Source organism: Varroa destructor, unplaced genomic scaffold, assembly GCF_002443255.2.
Source record: "Varroa destructor unplaced genomic scaffold, Vdes_3.0 BEIS01000005.1, whole genome shotgun sequence".
Taxonomy (NCBI): domain Eukaryota; kingdom Metazoa; phylum Arthropoda; class Arachnida; order Mesostigmata; family Varroidae; genus Varroa; species Varroa destructor.
Window position 1 is genome coordinate 31,803,818 of NW_019211458.1, and position 16,780 is coordinate 31,820,597.

Genomic DNA, 16,780 nt, shown 5'->3' on the forward strand with positions numbered 1-16,780 from the left:
TATATATATAGTTCTGTAGGCTTATTGATAATGGCTCTAGTCGACGAACTTGCGCCTCCGTAGTATTTGGCCGCATTCAACTATTAACGCTGCTTCTCTCGTTTTTGTGGGGCGTTCACGCAAACAAATTAGTAAGTTTGCAAGTTACTGCGGAGGAACCTTCCTGAGCACAGTAGGAGAAAGCAGAGAATCGGCTGGATAGTGAGAGTCTTCCTTTGATTTTCAGTGACTGTCATCGGTTTCGTAAATTATATTGATCGACGTGTGTTTGCTCGCCCTAGCAGCTATTACTATACTAAGTGAATACTATAATGCGTTGATATAACGACGAGTGAATGAGAGTCAGATTTTGTAGCTTCGGTGACTGATTGATAGCTATACGAGTCTGATCCAACGATGCTCCTTTTCCTAAGATAAACCTAGCCATTCCGCAACGTTCCGAAGAAACGGATTAGCATAGTGTATAGGTACAGGTGCACCTACTATTTTCTGTTGCTGATTATGCTATTTTCTGCTGGCCCGTCGCTATTCCTCGACTCTATGTTATTGAACAAACGTGATTAACGGCTTCAGAGTAGGATATATATATAGAAGCTATTTACCGTCTCTAGGCCATGCGTTCGTGCGCAATCAACCAAGTTCCGGACAACGAGGGGACGTCGTCCTGTGCGGATACGACCTTTCGATAACAGCCATCAAACAGCTACAGAAGCAACCGTGTCGACGTCATTCAGTGACCGTCTTTATGATTTTGCCAGCCGGTGCTTCTTAGGCGATTTACGCACATCGCTATGTACACACACGCCAATCGATTGGCAAACATGAAGGGTAGAAAGATAAAAGGTATCGAGAGATGAGTGGTGGAAAAGCCATCTTTACCAAGCGAACGACTAAGATCTCAACGAAAGTCAGGACGACGGTAAGACTGGCGCAATCAGCCAATGTAAACGACCGAACGGGCAAACGACCGTTCTATATGGTGCACTATATTTATAGAGGTTGTACGACTGTTTTCGTCACTCTTTGTTGCTGCATTTCTGCTCCACGTCAACTTGATCAGTCATTCCTGTGATTGGCTTTTGCTTCTGCTTTCTAAAGCCATTGCAGATCTGACGCTTTTAGACTAGATGACGGCATCGATCGTTGTCGGGATGGCGTCAGTCAGCCAATAACAGCTGCACGTTGGCAATCTTGTTATCGAACAATCGACATTATTTTAATGGCCACCAGTTTGCAGGTGGATTTGCAAAGCAGATTTTAATGTCAGTTTAAGCAAGGTGTAAATGGCTGCATATATATTGTGTCTATATATTTGATACAATGTGTGTCAATGCGAGATCTTATTGCTGTGAGGGGGAGGCAACTCGGATTGTTGCTTTTTCGCATTGTTACGTGAAAACCTGGGGGGCGAAGCGAAATTTAGCCTGAACATATTTAAAATGATGCGCCATCTTTGGTTGTATAGGGACGATCTTCTTCTTTCGCTGGTACAATCAAGAGTTCAAAGAATAATTGTACATAGAAGTATCCGCTTGGGGTGGCAGTAAAAGTTCTGTAACAATTGAACGTAGGGGTCCCGTATCGTCGTACATATTATAGGGTCCCTTATTTGAGAGGCGATGAATTCTGGCCAACTCCAACAAACTATGTATATTACTATATGTATTGTTGCATCGCGTTTTTGCCGATTAAAGCCCGTCGTGTTCATGTGGGTACACTCTTCCTACACGCATTGCCACATAATAGACCATGGAGATGCAGTTTCCGCATGTCTTAATGTTAATTAAATAGTCGTACTGTACTTTCGAAACGTGATGCATCCAAGCCACTGGGTGATCACTAGCCAACACAAAAGGTCTGTAGTGTCTGCACGGCGACATCGTCTAACGATAACTTTTATTACTTGTATATGTATTATGTTGATTAACGGTCAAAGCGGTACCTACAATCATCCATGTAAGGCACAGAACTACTAAATGTGGCCATGTTCACTTATAATAATTAAGTTACAAACATATAATCTAGCCACGAAGCTATCATTTGGACATCTCTATTTGTCAACAAGAATCTCGCCCCGTTTTCGCTTTCCGCTTCTCCCTTCAATTTTTTTTGTCTTCCTATGAAATGGAAAAACAAAGACGGTGTCCAAAGTCACCATGACCATTCAGCATAGACTAACCAACGGCCGTTCACTCATTAACTGCGATCCGCGATCGCATCCTGTGGCTAACACTTCCCGTCGCAATTGTTCTAGCGGCCATTGTTGCTGGTGGCTTCGTGATCCCTAGGTCGCAGTTGGCCTACCCGCGTCGCGCGATTAGCCTTAATGGTGAGCTACGGTCGACAACACGTCTCGCATATAGGTTACCCACTAATTAATTTAACTATTCGACCCATCTCACTATTACTGGCAGATGCTGATTGGCAGTATTTTTATTCGAACTTAATAGTTGTTAGCGCAATTGGTACTTTTGACAACGGCGTCCCGGCTTAGTCAATATTTAGGTTTGAATGTTGAAGAAAACTAGGTTGATGCCCAATCCCTTAACATCTCAGCAAACGTCACAAGCGCCGCCCTGCTAAAGGAGTATGACTATCAAAAAAGTACATTTTCTGATTATCTTCCAACAGGAACAACATGTCCTTACATTGATTTGGCGGTGATTTTTTCTACGAAGATTATAAATGAGCGTTGACTCTATTTAAATTCACTTTCATACTTATTATAGACAGTGATTCGAAAAATAATAGGGTAATTATCCGTCGTAATCGCTGCTCACATGAATAATTGCCTCTAAAGCTCTGGAGAAGAAAAATGTTCCGACCACATAACATAGTGCTCACATTTACGACGCAGAGTAGTCTCTAACAGCAGCAGTGGTTTTCGGGATTATATATGTATGTTTTAAAACAGTAATGGCTTTCGATGTAACAACGGGTCGAATCATTTCTATCAAAAAGCTATTGAAGCCCAGTAGATGAACGCTGCCACGTGCAGTAGAAGACAATATCGTAGCAATATTAAATAGCCTGCGGGCCTTCAGTTAAACAAGGAGGAGTAGTCGAAAATTTCCATGGGTTTTTTTCTGGATCGAATCGGTTAATTTATTTATCATCTGTTCGCCATGATGGAAAACGCACTTACTTATTTCGAAATATTATAATTATCTTGCTTGTTCATGATGTTGTTGCTATCCGAATGCTATCGTGGGAAGATTATTAACAATGAATACTTTCTCATTACTGGACTAGACTGGTCCGATTCTATTTGTTATAAAAAGGCAAGAAAATTACAAAAAAAAATTGTTCCTCTAACGAGCGCCTGGGTATTCAGCAAGGCCATACTGCCCTAGTAGATTCCTTGAAAAAATGTTTTTGGCCGCGGAAGAAAAGATCGTTGTAAGGTATTAACCCTAACAATACAGGTTTACTTTCAGGTTATTTGAACAGTAGCTACAAACCACACACTACCGCTGTTCTCCTGGCTTTAGCTCAATAACACTACCAAAAGCCATTTTCATTTCTCAATGCTAATTAACATTGGAGAGAACCAACGTTACGAATACACTAAATGTTCCATTACTAGATATAGTCGATTGCTTCCGTCTCTTGATCTACCTAGCTTGCAACATTTTTTTCTGTGAGTTTTACATTGACAGAAGTCAAAATGTAGAAAAAATCCTCTCACAATAAAAGCAAATAGAAGTAATAAGTAAATACACAAGCAAAAATAAAACGAGGTGCTTCCACCGGCAATCGTCCCCAACGCACATCGTGAAATCGTTCAATAAGTCCACTTGAACGAGACTCCGTTCTGTTAGTGTTGTCGATGGAGGCAGAAACGTACTGATGAAATCGCGCGACCCAGCATGGCTGTCGGATCCACGTGAGGCCCTTAAGTGCGGCCTTGTTGACACCAACCAGGCTGGGAGAAGTTTGAGAAGTACCTGAAACTCTTCAACGCCAATTTTACCTTGTGACTACCGCGGCCTGCGGATAAAGTATCAATGTACCCTTCACCCATGGGCTGGCATGTCAGTCAGAACTGACTTTAACCGAAGCTGTTGAAATCAAGAAGCTCAAGCGATTACCACGTTGGTAGAGCCTTCTTCGCGTCGGAGAGGATAAGTTAGCTGGATTCTTATCGACTCATTGACAGTCGTAGTTTTACTTTTACAATTTCAGAGATTTGTGCGGAGGGTATGCTTTAGTTAAAAAATTGAAGATCTTTTTTTCAATGGATTATTTTATTTCAAGGCTGGAGCCTGTGCTGGCTAAAATGCACGCTTCCAGTTATAAAAGTGTTCTCTTGCATTTTATTTTCTGCTGTGTATTTGTAAGTTACCGACGAATGCTGATTATTATTAGATAGAGCAGAAATCTAAGCCGTTCAATCACTGTCTGTTAGCGACAAACTTTCTCCATGAGCAGCGTGGTCATTTTTCTCATATTTTTACGGACGTTGCCGTCATGACGCGCTAACGTCTAGAATGAGTTATCAGTGAACGTTTAATGAAAAATATACGCTCAGATACTAAACGCGCGCCAGAATCACTTTGATTACCATTAACGTTAGCTTCAGCAGAGTGGAAGGCACTATAGGCTGCTAATTGCCAAACGTACGAGCGAAGGAACCCCTTGGCTAGCTTCTATGGTCGTGTTCCTGTCTGTATCGATCGGCGATATCATAATCGCCTCCCGTCTCGATGCACCTCATGGTGATTTCGTTGTTACGTTTAAAACAACGATGGTTATGATGACGATCTCCTAACGCTAAAATATCACTTGCTTGACCAGACGGTTGGACAAGAGGTGAACTCGTTTCAGAATCTCTTTGGCTGCCCTCTCCTCCTAGTTTTACGCTTCATCGAAATTGTTGTGAAGCAATTTCTGCATCGCTGAAGCGTTTGTGATAACGCACCTCATAGCATAGTCTCTATGATAAGTTGGTTGTTTCGGCCCCAGCTGGTGTTGTTGCTATAGACGTAGCTTTTTAGCCAGCAGGCTGAATTGGAGACAACGATAGATCCCTAATGGATCCGGAAGCCTGACGGTCGTCGATGCGAGCTCTGTTTTGTTGACTGTTGCCATAGATTTGTCGGATAGCTGGCACCTAGACTCCTGGCAGGGTCTAATGGTTTAATTTGATGATTTCGCTGACTGATCAGACTAATTTGTCAGCTTTTCATTATATGTATGTAAATAAATGTATAAAAGATGGAGATTGACACTGCAGAAATTATCTATACTTCCCAATAGTAAGATGGAATGAATAAAAGTATGTCGGTGATTCCTATGCAGGCAAAGAACTGCCGTCTACTACCTCCCTGTACTAGGAGCATGGTAAATCTCACCGTTCATTAAATGCGTATAATAATAATTCTACGGATCAAAAGAAAATAAAGTGCATGGTATGCTACAAATATAGAGACGAATCTACCTACATGTACCTAATCATTACATAGCTGACCCAAATATCAATGTCGTCCTTCCGCTCAGGCCTATTCTGCGACAAATACGCCATTCACCTAACCGGTTCTAATTACCTCTAATTTTTAAGTCGCGTCTTAGCAAGGCAATTTTTCCCAATTCCATTAGCTTTGGGAGTTGATTATTTATTTACTCAGCCTATTCTCGGTTCTTCTTATGTTTTCAGAGGGCGAATGCTACACTTTGTCTTTATTTATTTAGGACATTGACACGTCAGTCACTAATAGTCACGTTTCGAGGCATCGTGCAGCTAGCAAAGGACTGGCTCAGCGAAGAGGACGTATTCCTGTCTTCCTTTTAGACGACGTGCGTCACCAACGTCGCGCGCGGCATTCTGAGCGTTTGTAGCGTCCACGAAATGTCGTAACATGAGTGTTTCTCGTGCTAGCCATGTCCTAAGACGGTAACAATGGCTACCCAGCGATCTGGCAAATCTACATAGACTTTTCCATTTCTATTCTTCCTTACATTCCCCTTTCATTAGAGTCGCCTTGTCGGATTTCCGTACGATGCAGCCGTAGCGTTCGTAATGGTACAGTCTTATGCCACTGGAAGGATTAGGAAGGGTTGAAGAAAATGGCAAAGGGGACTTATTTCGCACGGTTCTGACGCCGCTGTGTCACTTGCGGCGTATGCTAGAAGAAACAAACCAGGGACACTGCGGGGGGGGGGGGGGGGATGGTGACCAGCACAGAAATAACGTGAGAGCCAGTCATGAAAATACCATCAGCTTAGTCAAACAGGCAACAGGTGCGGTTCAGATGGCAACGTAGTGGAAGCCATATGAAATCGTTGTTTATGTTACAGCAGAAATGCAGAGTGAACAGCAGGGGGAATGGGATAACGAGGTGACTAAGTGTTGGCGCCCGCGTCGCTCGAGCGTCAATGAAGTTCTCTGCTTGCAAGAAAAAACTAGTCATATGTAAAGACCTTGGACAGCGTGTCTGTGACGGTATGCTAGTAGTTGAAATAAAAATAGACAATTATCTATTGGCACTGGATTTTTACGGCTGGCAAATCAATACATGTCATTTGCTTGTGCCTAAATTGTATGTACGGCTGATTAGCTACGCATACGCTTACTTATACCGTTATAAAGTTCTACATTACCATCATTATCATTTGTAAAAGAGATATTTAGTTATCACTTTGCGCCTTCAGATATGTTTATATTCCCCAAAATGGCTGTGACGGACTTTCATGTATTGTATCTTAAATCTTTACCAAAACGATACGTACGCGCTAGACGCAGCGTTTTGCTTTGTGTTGAGGAGTTTCAGACTTTACGTCTTGGCTCCAGTTCATCCTGTGCCATCTCGCTCCAACGATTTCCTGCCTCGCGTCCTTCTGACTCACACAAACAGAGCAGATCAGCCATCGAAATCCGTAACTGCCTGCACAGTGTGAAGCACCGCGAATTAACAAACGGCGGAGAAAATCGCCGTATTAAACCACTTTTCCTACTTCAATCACTATACATGATCGCAAACCTTGCTCGGCGACTGCCTTCACCACCATCTTTGCCCATAGAACAAAGATATGGTAACGGCCGAAGCAGAGGTACGTAATTTTGCGTTAGTTTATTGATGACAGCGTGACACTCGTTGATCGGGTAGCGGGCGAATATAATGGTGTCTAGCGAAAAACGTCCTGTCTGAAGCGTACAGCCTTCCTACTGGTTTACTGATAAGGACCATTAGTTACGCGGCAGCAGTAGTAGCAACAGTATTCAATAGTACTTGTCGAACAGGTACATGGTTATTATAATCATTAGTAACGGGTCAAATTAAAGTATCTATATCATCAAGCTTTGCGACCTAAACGAAACGCATCAACTGGCGCTCCACCGCTGAAATACAGAAAAAAAAAAAAAAAAAATATATATATATATATATATATATAGATAACTAACTAGGAATAGCCATAATAGGATCAATACTTGTGGACTTGGCCTGTCATACTGGACATCATTCATATTCAGTGTAACAGAACAAAAAAAAGAAACGAAGTGAAAGTATTACAAACGTCTTTCACTATCGAGACATTCATATGTAACTCATGCTCACGTAATCAACTGGTAATTGCCTAAATATATAGCCATTCAGTCCAAGATAGTTCTTCGTTTGTGTGTCGTACAAGATTAGATAAATACTAAGATGTGCCTTGCAATTCAGGTCTTTACTTTCCTTTATGCAGAACATACACTAGCATAATTTAAATGGCGGTTACAAACAGATTACGTGTGAACAGAATGTCTCTAATAGATTTCGTCACCGCGTACACGGGGTATCGATTGTTGTCCTGTATCATAGAACAGTTCTGCGTTTATCTCCCATTTTGAATACGATGTTGGCAAATGCAAGCGGTTTGACGCCATGGAAACCCCTGCCGATTCCTAGTCAGGTGCTAAACCAACAGATGACTAGATACGACCAGTCGAAATCAAATGTCTTACTCTTGATGCGAGTAGTTGATTTCGATCTTCTTAAATCATCCGAAGATGGAGGAACAATTTATTCGCACAAGGGCGCATTAATGCGCCCGCTGAAGTCGCATCAACTTCATTGATAATAATAATAATAATAAAAGTTATGGGTGGGGGGTAGACTATATGAATGTTGGTTGTTATCAGCTGTGAAACTGAAGGTATCTACCAACAATACAGAGAATATGGCGCCAAGCACGTCATTAACATGTAAAGATAATCCTTTGGTAGCACAGATATACATAATAAAATTTGCGCCGAGCTCGTGTCTGTGACAATCAAAAACATAAATAACAAGTTATAGATAATCAAATCTGCCGCTGTCGCGTGCGTGAAGTTCGCTTTATCAAGTACTGCTATCTGGCACTAATGAAAGTGTTGAAACTCTGTTAGTCTAAATTGTGTCTTTTGTTTTTTGTATAACGCGTACGATGAAATAACTAGATCAAGCTTACTGCTTCACGCTTCACTGAGGTGCTGTTAATTTGCTTTCCACCAGAAGCTCACACGCCCAAACATCACTTGGAGACTAATATGTTTGACGCTTACCTTAAAATCTTCTGCTTACGTAGATGCTGCAGTTCGAAAGTTCCGTCATATCAAATTTACTTGCCGTCCATATTGGTGTCGAGACCAGTGACGTTTCTACGTGCGTAACAAATACAGAGAAGCGTAATAGCACCCTTACGTGTCATGTGTAACAAAATCACACAAGATCAAAAAACAGTAAATGCATCATGTTTGAGGATGATTCTTTCCCCGTTTGATTTTCCTTGCTCTGTCAGAAGCTGCACTATACGATACGTGCCGTCATTGATGGCGATTACGATGCCTCCCTAACCGACGATTGGCCTTCTAGCGTAAGCAGTTCAACAGAGTCAGTTGAAAAGCGTTGTTGTACATGGCCTAGGTACTGTGAAACATACTCAGAGTGACAGAGTTTCAACTCCGGTTCGATGCCCTGATCGCCTAGCAGAACAGTGCCAAGGGCTGAGTATTGTAGGAGGCCTCAGTGCTTTCCATCGTCCACACGTATATCTAGACGGATATATTGATATGGAGACGACCCTCGTGTAAGCTCCTTTCGCTCTTCTCTAATGTGTGGGTTCGTCTTTGATTGATGTGATCGAGCGGTAGCTATCTACAGTGGGACCCTTCTTTTAGCCGCGTTAATTTGTTTGCCTTTCTTTTTTGGCCGTTTTCATCTTTTTCCTCTTCTAAAGCTTCTTCGGCAATCATTCAGTTATGTCGTCATCTACAGTTTCTACTATCATTTTTTGGTAACATTACCCTTCTCTCAAGAGGCAGATGCTACGTGATATGCGCGCCTAAAGGCTTTATTCCGTTACTGCGTTTTCATTCTGTCGAGATCAAAACAGACATAAAGTGGAACTGAATGGTAATTCGCTATATGGTCGCTCACGTACACACTGCAATGGACGCCGTTTATCTTATTGATTGTCTGTGACTTACTTGATGGTTACTGCGGTAGATATTTGCTGCGGCAATGGCCCGACCTCGCCACTGCCATTTTCTCTGATTAACGCTTTTCTTGTCAGACTGGATACCGGACGTAAGCCGAGCAGACTAACCTTCAGTGTCCTTTTATAAAATATTTCCGTAACAAGACTTCAATTTGATGTACAAGCGAACCGAGAGATGTGCCATGTAGAGATCCTGACTCTCCTGCCTTAAGAAGAAGAAAACGGAGATGAAAATGAACAACTGCCGAAGCTGTTGGCGTTATACAATGGTTTGCAGTATTGGTCGTGATGAGTGATACTGTATGGATCACACGTGAGATGCATACACTGCAAATGCATTAAAGAACGATGCACGCCAATAAGAAGTAAGCGGCGACATGATTGAGAAACAAGCTAATCTCGTGCTGAGCTTCCGTGCAGTATGTCAACCCGATGTAAGAAATTGGAGCAATTCGTGTAACCCCAATGTTATGACGAATCACAAAAATCGTTATTTTACTATTTATCGTTGCTGATCCACCGGTAACAATAGCAGCGTAATGGCTATCGTCGACACATTAGCCGTTCCTGGTCGGTTAATGGTGTTAGTATTGATTTAATCTAATTAAGGCTGATTCTCCTTCGGTAAGTTTTACGTTTTTTTGCGCTGTGATCTTAATTCATCAACTTGTCATGCCATTTCGTCACCTAAAAAAGTTCCGTCAGGGATAAGAGGCGGAACTTAACTAACATGAAAACAAGCTGATTGGTTCCTGTAGCCGGAATTGATTGTTGTATTTTTTTGTCAGTAACATAGTTGTTTTGATTCACCTAGATTTACTTCATACGGATGAGCTTTGTTATTCGTTAAGCTCTTGAATTTCGCATTTAACTGTTATGTTTTTAAAACTTTTTAGACGTCTATCGTACGTGGGCTAAAGGGATGGACAAATGGGACTTAAAACAACCCGTTAGCAGATATCTTGCGTATGGCATATTGGGCAGTAATTTTACTTTTTCTTCTGTTTTTTTTTGTCGTCAAAAACAATTTTGGCTTTTAGTCTAGATCAACGTGTAAAGGCGTTTCAAAAAGGAACCATGTATATTCTCGAGTTGATTTGATCTGCACAATTCTAGTTTACAAGTCTATTACATTCATTCAAACACAGTTGTTTGTTTGTTTGTCCCACATCGGATAGAAGGGAGGAGCCTGTGTGAGGAGCGACAGTCATATCTGCATCTATCGCGCACCTGCATCCTGTCGAAGCGGCAAAGTTACTGAAACTCGACGTGCAGAATAGATCTGGCCTACTATAGGTGCCGCTACGTCCAAAACGTCAGCATGGCGGCCAGGTGCAAGCTTCTCTGCTGGTTTACATACGCAATTAACTTGACCGACTCAATAGGGGAAATATCTAAAGTATTATCAGAGATGGAACGTACGCGCTATATGCGGAATAATCACTTTGAGAGGATTCACCGACGGCATCGAATACTACGGCACATACGCATACAATATAGGTTGTACTACTACTGCAAAATAGATGTACACACAAACAGATACGTTAAATATGTAGTCCTCGAATATGATCTGTGCTACCTGTCGTATAAAGCACAGAGATCGTGTGGGCGCCCGTCCTTGTGCTGCGTAAGCTTCTAGCTAGCTTCGCCGAAAAATCACAATACGTACGTTGACCACATAGCAAGTGCACGCGTACCTAAACGCTTCGTAGCGGAACAGCATTCGAAAGACTGTGACGCCTTTTTAGTGTATTTTCAAAAAATGATCTACTACAGGGAATTTTTTCATTCGATTTGGTAATTTTCAGTAAAGAACCACTAATAGTGCTCCTCCTTGGGTTTTTTTTTCTGAATACATCTTATTTTGCTTTTGTTCCCGGCTGATTGCAGGTGATGGTAAAGGTTTACGCCCGCGTTCTTTGCTCGGACATTGAGTACAAGACGCTATGTATAGATGGGACTACTTCAGCTCAGCAGGTGATAATGATCTTACTGCAAAAATTCAAAATGAAGCATCGTGATCCCAATCTATATTACCTCACCATGGAAGTCTGGATGCGTAGTACAGGTACGAAGTTATCATAGAAATGCACTAAACACGTCGCTTTTAAAGCAAGTTGATGCAAGCAATAAAAGGTTGAACTGGTCACACGTTAGTTATATCGATCGCATTAATAATTATTACATAAAAAATTAAACAAAGATAAATTATAAAGAACTTCATATATAGTTTAGTAAATAATACAGCGAACTGTATCGATTGAAAGGCTAGATATGCGCGAACTTTGTCGGAATTATAGGCCATGATTAGGGTGGCCTTTATTCAGACCTGGTAGTGGAATCATATATATATATAGTCGACAGCTTAGATTTATCAGGTACGTCTAGGTATAATGTTCTAGTTAGCTAGCCATTATCACTAGATATGTGTGTCTTTCCTGTTTAGATCGTATTTTTCATATCATCAACTAACACATTGCTTTTCCATAGGAATCCCCATCCGGACAATTATGGTCCTAGACGATGAGGCTCGTCCCGCTGAGTTACAAGCGTGCCACCCTAAAGGAGAGTCAAAATTTCTACTTCAGACTCGTCGCGGAGGGTTAATCAGGGTTTACGATAGCTGTCTTATGGCCGGGGTATGTTTATGAATTTGTACAAGAAGTATATTTATGTAGCGACATATATGAGCACATAATGGGCGTGAATCTGTCTCCGAATCAGCATGCATTTATAATTTTTATTTATAAGTAATTTTTAACCACATTGAGAATATTATATATCGAACTGCTGCGTAAACCGTGCGGCTGAATTAGAATAGGCTTTCAGTTCACCTAAGCCTACACCTGTCTAGAACGGCTTCAGAATCATATATTTTTTTATAAGTATTTTTGATCACGTCCTCCAAAGCAGATCAGTTTTCGTACATTGATAAAATTCATCATTTCAAACCAATCACACAAAGAATACTTTGTTTAAGCTACGGTATCATATGTCGGTAGCACCAGAACAGGGCTTCTGTTACCTAATCGTTGTTCTCTATACATAGAGTAATGGTACGATTGTGCATGCAAAATTTATAATTTTTCGAAAATATGCTAGTTAGTTGTAGTAATGAATTATCGTTGGATTCCTCATTTCATGTAACTGTGCGCCGGTTGTAACTTGTAGTCGCTCTACAAGTCTCTACTTGTGTCAGAGAAGACGACGGCCGAGCAGGTGGTCCAGCTTGTCCTACACTGTTACAACTCGCTTGAGAGACCATCAAAGTTTGCCCTGTATCTCGTGTCACACACGTCCAGCTGTGCGTGCCTGTTTCTTCCTTTCTGTGCAATACATATAAACAGCGTCTTTTCACAGCCATTTGCGTAGTCATTTCTTCGTGTTTTTCCATTACGTTCGAACCAAAAATTTGTTTTCGCAGGACTCGTAAGATTCTCCTCGACAATCATAATGGACTAAAACAGGCTTTATTATTATTATTATTATTGCTTGCAGTGAAGAATTTTAAATTTACCAATAAAATTCAATATTATCATTGTTATTATATCCTCATAAGCTGTTGCTTCCGGAATTAGCAATATAATTTTGACATCTCTAACCTGTAATGCGTGCTCTAAATGCGATTTGTAGATGAACGTATGGTGTACCCTCAAGAGGTCCCATTGAAGCTCCAGCAGGACTGGCCTTCATCCCAGAGACTCGCGTTCCACCTTCGTCGCGCGCAGACAACCACGTCCTGTCCCTCCACATGGAGTACCGGATCAACCGGGTCCAATTCATCGGCGTCCAGGTACTGTGGGCTACGCGAAGCATTCTCCAGACAGCATATTGCTTAGCTACACTAATTTTCCTGCATCTAACTCTACTGCTGCCGTGACCAATTACGAAAGAATTTCTAATTTCCATTTCGTAAATTTGACATACTTACTAAGGAAGGAATTTGATACATAATAGTAATATTAAGACTCATCATCATAAGCATATTACAAAGTTCCGCGAAGCTTCAAACCGTAGTTTGAATTTTTTTGAATAGTTTGGATCAAATATAAAATAACACCCTACTTTAGTCTGTACTCATCATCATATTTATTATTACAATTCAATATCCATACGCGTCCACTTCCGTATGACTGTATCTGGCTATGGTTGGTTTATTCAAAGGATTAACTTTCGTTCTCTGCACGTGTATATCCGTAGCACGCTGTCATCTGAGTCCGTATCCAGTATTCAGTCGGTATTTCATTCACGCCCGACAACAACGGCAGCTGCATTGTCCCATAACACGCCCCACACAACCCTCGGTGTCCACAGCGTTCATCCCCTCACTCGGCCAACGATTCATACATCTTTGAGCCATCAGCAGAATGAACCCCTTCGTCGTCAGCAGGTTTCTCCGCCTTCTCTTCCTTTGCTTCTGTCCCCGCCACTGCACAAGCATCATCAGGGCCTTCAGCCATCGTCACAAGAGCTATACATTCATCGACTGCGCACGTCGAGGTCATCGGTCGAACTATCCTCGGCCGGATCATCAAGTTCGGCCTCTTCGGCCACATCGGCATCACCTGGATCGTCGCCAGCGCCCACTGCAGTGTTTCTAGGTAGCGGGGGAACCGCTAACGCAGTCGGGGGCGGCCTTGTCGCTCCTGGTAAATCCCACTACAATTCGTACGAGAACTGTTTTTACATCTAGCAATACTGCCACCAATCCTACGGTGTGAGAAAGGCTGTCTGGATGATTCTTGCACAGACCTGGTGTTCTTGTTCCACAGGCCCGAGTTTGACTGAGTGAGATGTGAACGCTACCGCATGAAAAATTCCAAAAGCGTTTTTGTTTTTTTTTCTTTATCGATAATGAGTTTTTTTGTTCAGGGGCAAGCGAAAGAGACGAAAAGCCGTACGCCTTCTTTTTGAAGTAATAGGCCAATACGACATCGTTTGGCTCATGTCTCATGACAACTATTTACGTTTCTTATGGTAGTGTTCGAGCAATTCTGCGGAAAGCAATATTTCGAAGTTGCAACTAACTGGAACGGGACAAAACACTTTTTCCCGAATAGTTCACTAGATGCACAACGCGAGAATGAGAGTTTGATGCCAATAGAGATAGCAGAGTATATTCAAAGAGAACGATGAATGACTGTACAATTGGAGTTGCATATATATGTATGAGGTAAATGGCGACAGAATCTTCGGCGAGTCGTTATACGTTAATGTTATATTGTTGTTACCGGCGCACGGAGTTATGTCGCTGTGAACGAGCGATGCTAGTCAAATGCTACCAAACAAACAAATATCCACTCAATTTTTAATCAACTAACGAAACACAAACATTTCATGGACAAAATGCTGATGAGACCTTTAAAGACGAAAATACAAGGTTGAATGTGCTAACGATTTCGCCTGCTCTACAAAGGACCGTGCGTAAATAAAAAAAGCCCCAGCGAGCGAAATCAGGAGGAGGGGAAACAAAAAAAAGTAAACCCAGTGTATGTACGAACATTTGTGTGGGGTCGATATGACCAAATATTAATTAATTTTGAATTTATTTACTAATTGTATTGGAAATATTAGGATGCAGATTATAGGCAAAGTGAAGCAAATCATGGACCAGCGTATTATTCAGGAAGGAATTAGCACACAAGTATATAACACAACACGACATAACGCTGGGGGCGTCTTCGATGCCTATAGAATCTATTTTTATTTTTGCATGTTTGTCATTTGTAAAAGAGTTTTTCTATTGTCAGTTTAGCCTTTTGCCTTTCAAACAAACGTTCTTGACCATTAATGTTAAAACAGTTACGGTCTATACTATGTTAGTTACTAGGCCCTTAGTGTGCCATTGATGATACATGAACAAGGGAACTGTGTACGGGCGTCAGACATTTGTGTAGTAGCTGAAATGGCGCTCATATTTTTCACAGCCTGAAGCATTATTTCTTCCTCGTGCTCCAACCTGGGCAGAAAACGTATCTAGGCTGACCAGTCATCTGATCCATGGTCTATATTTTCTTCCGCCTAGCATAATTAACTTAGATGTACCGGACGGCGTGTATGCCAAGATGTTCGTATTCGAATATGGAGCGACTTTCCACAGATACCCCACTTCCCCCATTGAACCACGCACCACTTCGTATCGATCGTGTACAACGGCTGTGCATGTGGCATCGAGCAGTATGGGGCCGGGATAAAGTAACGTGTTACCATCCGTGTACATGTGGGCACGTCGGAGCGCCACAGATAAACTCGAATCGAAAGGAACGAAAACAAAGAGCACTGAACCAAAATTCGGTGTTGTTAAACGTAAAATTGCGTATTTATTATTATTTACATCAAACGATCATTTAATGTTATGCATATACAACACAGAATGATTGTTCAGATACTAACAGGAGCAGCAGCAACAACAAAAACAGAAACCAAAGCAATAACTTAGCGAACTATAGTGTATCGTAAATTTATGCATGGCTAACGCAATACGCCAACAGATTCGAGGTGACTACCGAGCAGGTCGATAGACCTATGTCAGAGTGGATTTATCGATGAAGGCAAATGACACAAGGTTAGCTAGGCAGACCGGAGTTAATAAACGAAGCTGTAAAGAGTTTAAGCGAAACAAGGCGAGGGGATGAAGCCACGCTGAAAACTAAGAAAGAGAAAGCCATGGAACAAAAGACGAAGTAATATAAACCGATCGTAGTAAACCGTTCGATTTCGCTGTAGATTATCGATTTCAAAAAAATCAATCGTCACTATAACAATTATTATTAATAATTAAATGTATTATTACTGTGTATAATATCTATAATGAGGACAGAAAAATAAAAGGTGTGTTACTCCGAACGAAAATTACTATATCGAGTATTTATTTAGCGTCCATAGAGACCTCATATAGCATATATTGTCAGTGGTCGAAGTCCTATCAGGACAACGATTTCAGTAAAGGGATGGAACGAAGACGGAAAACGAATGATGATACATACAGTACGTAATATTGAAGCAAATATCAACGAGATTACCTGAAATTTTTTTTTTTTTTCAAATATTCCCTTTTGCAAGCTAGGTTCAAAGTTTCGACGAATTCTCGCAACAATTCAGAACCGGGAAAACATTATTCAACTTCTTATATAATTTCTATAACTTCTAAACTGTTAGCGCAATTAAGCCGATGAGACAAAATAAGAAAAAAAAAAACGCGTATTTCTTGCTGCTATCAAAACAAGCAGCTAAACTAAAGCAAGCGCTATTGAAATTTTTAACATTACATTAAAAATTATTAAAATATTTAATAATCGTTAACGGTTCGCACAACGTAAAC

The 16,780-nt window shown here is 41.3% G+C and overlaps 1 protein-coding gene and 1 long non-coding RNA gene across 14 annotated transcripts in view; one reads left to right on the forward strand and one right to left on the reverse strand.

Annotated features, from left to right (window-relative positions):
• Positions 1–16,315, forward strand: part of rau (RA domain-containing protein rau) — a 278,997-nt gene extending 262,682 nt beyond the window's left edge. For 8 of the 12 annotated variants that reach the window (XM_086989742.1, XM_022809290.2, XM_086989737.1 and 5 more), the window contains 5 exons: positions 11,350–11,527; positions 11,950–12,098; positions 12,631–12,763; positions 13,093–13,252; positions 13,660–16,315. In XM_086989742.1, coding sequence (XP_086845868.1) covers positions 11,350–11,527; positions 11,950–12,098; positions 12,631–12,763; positions 13,093–13,252; positions 13,660–14,152 — 1,113 coding nt within the window. In that variant the 3' untranslated portion in view covers positions 14,153–16,315. Of the gene's footprint in view, positions 1–6,920; positions 7,051–9,703; positions 9,894–9,917; positions 10,084–10,819; positions 10,960–11,349; positions 11,528–11,949; positions 12,099–12,630; positions 12,764–13,092; positions 13,253–13,659 lie in introns of those variants that run through there. The other 4 variants (XM_022809289.2, XM_086989739.1, XM_086989743.1 and 1 more) reach the window with 4 other exon arrangements.
• Positions 5,668–9,587, reverse strand: LOC147755569 (uncharacterized). 2 transcript variants are annotated; one of them, XR_015328082.1, is made up of 3 exons: positions 9,449–9,587; positions 6,730–7,339; positions 5,668–6,038 (listed from the first exon to the last, which is right to left on the reverse strand). It is a non-coding gene; the product is annotated as an uncharacterized LOC147755569 (long non-coding RNA). The 2 variants fall into 2 exon arrangements; XR_015328081.1 differs by lacking the exon at positions 9,449–9,587 and adding an exon at positions 8,525–9,274.
• Positions 16,316–16,780: the final 465 nt, after the last annotated feature.